We start from the raw sequence: 5,315 nt of genomic DNA on the forward strand, positions 1-5,315 counted from the left end.
TCTGCTGTTCGTTGGTGTAATAAGCGGTCGGTCACTCACTACGCTGCTCCTTGTCGACTTGGCGATTTGCTTTGCAGGTTCAGTTGTACATTCGGTCTCCGTGATTGTGGTTTTCACTGCTTTCTCCCGGGTTTCTGTATCGAGTGGTGAAGCTGGACGTTTGAAGTGATTTTGTTCTTTTTATTGTGTCAGTGAGTGTTGTTCTAGTGGCGCGTTTTTCGTTTTGTCACACTTTTTGCCTCTGGTTTCGCTTATACCTGGCGATGAACCAGCAAGTACTCTGGAATAGAGTGATGAGCTTTTCTTTTGCTTGGATAGTTTCGATCGGTTTTCTGCACAGCTGGTACCGAAATGGACTTCCTGGTTACAGTGCCTACACGTTTGAATTTGATTAGTGTAAGTGCAGTGGCTACTTGATATCCCTTGATGCTGACGAACGATGGAATCGGTGTTGTCATACGGATGCGTACGATACGCACCCCGCTAGGTGTTTGGGAGAAGAATTGCGAACGACACATTCCGTGCTTGATGCTGATGATCTCTCCGTAGTGTGAGAGATATTCTACAATCCACTTTTCGGGCATCTTAGGCGGCAAATGATGCAGTTTTACGTCCGTACCTTCATCCTCGACGTACAGCCTGATACGGTGAGTAGCTCCATTGCTGTTGAGCACGTATTTGTTGTCGTATTGTTCCACTCCTTCTTTACAGCTTCCTGCGTCCGTAGCTCAACAAATACTTTGCCTTCGATTCGATCAATCTGGATAACAGCAACTTCCATTGGTGTCAAATTCAGGTTTTTTGCGATGAAGTTGAAGATACTTTCGTCCCTCAACTTGCGAATGCCACTGATGTCGATGAAGAAGTTTCGTTTCCTCAGCGAATCCATGGTTTTAGATGGGGGCTTGGTTCTGAGAACCAGCTTTAAGCCCCTTCCACAATAAAAGACTTTTTGAACTTTCCGATAATCAATAGCGATCACGTCGATTCACGTCTGATCAGATCGAATGCTTTGTGATAACTAACTAGCTTATTCAGCTAAAATTGTTTGTTGGGGAGACACGACAGCCAACAATGATCGCGAGAAATGCAATCTTTTTGCATTGCATTACCAATAAGTTTTCGATGAATTTTTTGCATCTGAAGCGTAAGTGCGACGATGCGACCGTTGATATACCAGGCGATGCCTTCAACTTCGAACTACCTTGCATAACAGCGGACATGGTGATAGCAGCAACGCAGAAATTAAAGCTTTCGTTCGCTCCAGGTTCCGATGGAATACCCCCATCCCTTATGTTTGCGTGTTGCAAAAATTACATCGACACAGATTAACACGGATTCTACCCGAAGCGCTCTGTATCCACGAATTTGATGCAGTTCACTTCCTCATGCTTGCAGAGTATGGCAGGTTGATGCTGCATACATAGGTTTGAAGGCGGCGTTCGACATTTGACCACAGAACTGTTACTTAACTGGAGATACTTGGAGGTCTGGTTAGGAATCTACCTGCGAAACCGTTCAGTCAGCGTGAAAATATGTTCGGAATCCCAACTGTTTTCCAATAACTCTGGATTTCCGCAAGGCAGTAATCTTAATCTACTTCTATTTTCCGTTTTCATAATTGGCAAATAGTAAAAATAGTGAAATGTCTTTTGTACTGATATTATTTGCAAAACATGGTGAACATCTTTGCCGAGTGGTGCTCAAAAAACTTGCTAAGACTAAGTATTGAAAAATGCAACATTATCTTGTTTAATCGGGAAAATTAGCCTTTCACATTCGACTACGTCCTCAAAGGGCAGACTCTTTTTCGGGTTCAGCAAGTTAAGGACCTTAGTGTTATCCTAGACAGTGCTCTCACATTCCGTGTCCACTATAACGACATCGGGGCCCTCCTTAGCCGTGCGGTAAGACGCGCGGCTACAAAACAAGACCATGCTGAGGGTGGCTGGGTTCGATTCCCGGTGCCGGTCTAGGCAATTTTCGGATTGGAAATTGTCTCGACTTATCCGGGCATAAAAGTATCATCGTGTTAGCCTCATGATATACAAATGCAGAAATTGTAACTTGGCTTAGAAACCTTGCAGGTAATAGCTGTGGAAGTCCTTAATGAACACTAAGCTGCGAGGTGGCAATGTCCCAGTGGGGGATGTAATGCCAATGAAGAAGAAAAAGATCACGATATCGTGACCAGAGCTAATCGTTTATGTTCAAAACCGCTGAAGAGTTCAGTATTCCGATGTGCCTCAGGTCTTTCTATTGCTCCCTGGTGAAATCTTCATAAGCATCGAACACGGATCGAATGCTGTTGTTTGGTGTCCTTTTCAGGCTAGTTGAATTGCTCGAATAGAAGCCGTTAAAAAAAAAACAAACAATTGTGCGGTATGCACTACGCCTTGTTGGTTGGCGTGACCAATGGAATTTGCCACCGTACGAGGAGCGTTGTCGTCTTCTGAGAGTCGAACAACTTGATGTGAGAAGAAGATACACACAAGCAGCAAAACTGCTTACAGTTGACATCTATTGTTCTGCATTGCTTGCCCAAATTCAAATATAAGCGCCAGAAATACCGCTTCGTCATCGTAACTTTCAATTCCTGGAGCCAAGGAGCAGCAATTATGCTTTGAATGAGCCCGTCCGTGCCATTTGCCATCAGTTGAATCAATTCTTTTCATACTTTGGCTACAATGTTTCTGCTGACGTGATTCGCCAACGACTACTAGAAGATTTCCGTAATGCTGGACATACCGTTTTGATTTAAAATAGAATAAGTCATCTTCTTTGAGTTGGATAATAAATAAAAAAAATAATAACAATCCTACTTAGCCATGCGGTAAGACGTGCGGCTACAAAGCAAGATCATGCTGAGGGTGGCTGGGTTCGATTCCCGTTGCCCGTCTAGGCAATTTTCGGATTGGAAATTGTCTCGACTTCCCTGGGCATAAAAGTATCATCTTGCTAGTCTCATGATATACAAATGCAAAAATGGTAACCAGGGGTGGCATTGCGCACCTCGCCTCGAAACGAGCAAACCATGCAAACTGTCATACGAAAGAGCTGTCGAAAGGAGATGCGCAGTTAGGCCCCTGGGCCCTGGCTTAGAAACCTCGCAGTTAATAACTGTGGAAGTGCTTAATGAACACTAAGCTGCGAGGCGACTATGTGGGGATGTAATGCCAATAAGAAGAAGAAGAAGAAATAATGATTAAAAAAAGAACAAATGCGAGATCCCAAAAATGAAGAGTGAAGTGTCATAATTTGAAAACATCGAAGCTGAGATCATTCTACCCGTCAAATCCCGGTAGAAAATCTCTGCCTATGACCGAAACAATTCTCACTGAAAACTCGCGCACTAGAATACCTATCCCATTGCTAAATCTAATAAAAACTAAAATAAGGCTACATTTAATTGATTGCTTGTTCAATAAGAACAGAACATGCTGAACACAACAGTGGTTGCTGAATGATACTGAAAGCCTCATATCTTTATCGTTGACGTTATCATGACGGCTGAAAGTGGCGGTATTCAAGTTGTACGATTACTTGACTACCATTGCCGATAAGCACTAGACTTAGTATAAAAAGTCTTCTGCCCGATAACCTTCAGTTTCATTCGCAGACCTCTGCAACAATGAAGGCCTGTCGGTGGACATTGATTGTTGTGTTGGCCTTCGGGTCAATGGTAGCAGCAAGGGATATCCCTCTGAAGGAGACTGAATGGAATACTCTTTGTGAGATTAATAGAATAATGGTGACTTCTTATAATTTGATTAATCAGGTTTTCAACCCATATAGCAACCGCGTGTTCACTGAACATCAACACACAACTCCCAAGGCCACAGCCTCTATTCCTCATTCCAGGAACTGATCAGTTCCGTTATCCAGCATCGAACAATCGGCTTTTACAGTTGGAGGCGGGTGAATACATTGAACTGGCGTGCGAAAGTGGTTTCAATGTAGCTCCATCGAAGACAACTATCTTGGTTTCTTGTGTGTTTGATCAGTCATTCAACTATGATAGTACGATGTACCGTTTCAGTGACTTCTCCTGTACGGAGAACTGGTTCAGTTCGGCTCGTCGAACACCACAATCTTGTGAACAAAACGCAGTTATTGTGGAGATCGGATTCACCGTCGGGTCACGTTTCCCGAAAATTATGGATGTATGCCACAATGAGCAGACATTCGAGAATCATTGGATTAGACATGAATTCACACGAACCAATGATGGATTCCAGCAAGGAGTACCACGTCCATCGTGGCATCAAGGCGACTTCTATCCCGGCATCAACGTAAACACTTTGTACACTGTTAACCGCCAACGTCAAACTTTGGCCACAATTTTGGGTTCTCAACCAATTGCGGATAATTTGGTGCTGGATGCTTCTACGGGAATTTTCATGGCACGGGGACACATTGCGGCCAGAGCCGATTTCATCTACGGGACTCAACAGAACGCTTCCTTCTGGTTCTTGGTTGCTGCTCCTCAATGGCAGAACTTCAATGACGGAAACTGGCTGCGCATTGAGGACAGCTCGCGCAGCTTTGTTGCTGCTCGCAACCTTCAAGTCACTGTATATGGAGGAACATACGGAGTACAAACTCAGATCGATGCCAATGGTGTCCCACAACCGATTTTCCTCGACTGGACTGCAGCTGGAACGCGACGTCTTCCGGCTCCAAAGATCTACTATAAGATTTTGCATGACGAGCGGAACAATGCCGGTATTGTGCTGATTGGCGTGAACGACATACATGTTGGCTCCATGCAACGCATTCAAGATGAATACATCTTCTGCGAGGATATTGGAGATAAAGTCAGCTGGGTCAACTGGGATAGAAAGAATCTTGCAGAAGGATATTCCTACGCGTGTGAAGTTAATCCCTTCTTGAAGAACATCGGCCATCTGTCGCACTTGAACATTCCCAATCTGCTGATTTAATCGTATCGCCGCTAACTGCAAAATCAATAAATTCAAAGCTTTCTATGAAAGCTATAGCTTGCCTTTTCTTTATTAGTCTCATATGTCACAAATGTCGAATAAATTATTCAGTCCACACTTCAGTAGTAAACGTTGTACAGGCGAGCTCCTGAAAATGGTGGATGATGAATGATGATAATACGATTTTAGTATGACAGATGTATTTGCTTACCAATGATACGCTAAATTGGTTCGGCGGTTGGAAACCGTTTTGTAAGGACTGAACTGTACACACTAAAATGCTTAAAGTCACATATAATATCTAAGTTGGACACGATGTTGCCGCTCAATTTAGTTTCGTCTGAAAAGTTAGAAGCAGTTTCGGTTCATTTA

At 43.5% G+C, this 5,315-nt stretch overlaps 1 protein-coding gene across 1 annotated transcript; it reads left to right on the forward strand.

Moving 5' to 3' along the window:
• The first annotated feature begins 3,600 nt into the window (after nt 1-3,600).
• LOC134227361 (uncharacterized) lies at nt 3,601-5,080 on the forward strand. The gene is made up of 2 exons (XM_062708775.1): nt 3,601-3,731; nt 3,796-5,080. Exons 1-2 carry the CDS (start codon nt 3,632-3,634, stop codon nt 4,941-4,943), a joined length of 1,248 nt encoding a protein of 415 aa, XP_062564759.1. The 5' UTR covers nt 3,601-3,631; the 3' UTR covers nt 4,944-5,080.
• Nucleotides 5,081-5,315: the final 235 nt, after the last annotated feature.

The sequence above is a fragment of the Armigeres subalbatus genome, chromosome 3, assembly GCF_024139115.2.
Source record: "Armigeres subalbatus isolate Guangzhou_Male chromosome 3, GZ_Asu_2, whole genome shotgun sequence".
Taxonomy (NCBI): Eukaryota; Metazoa; Arthropoda; class Insecta; order Diptera; family Culicidae; genus Armigeres; species Armigeres subalbatus.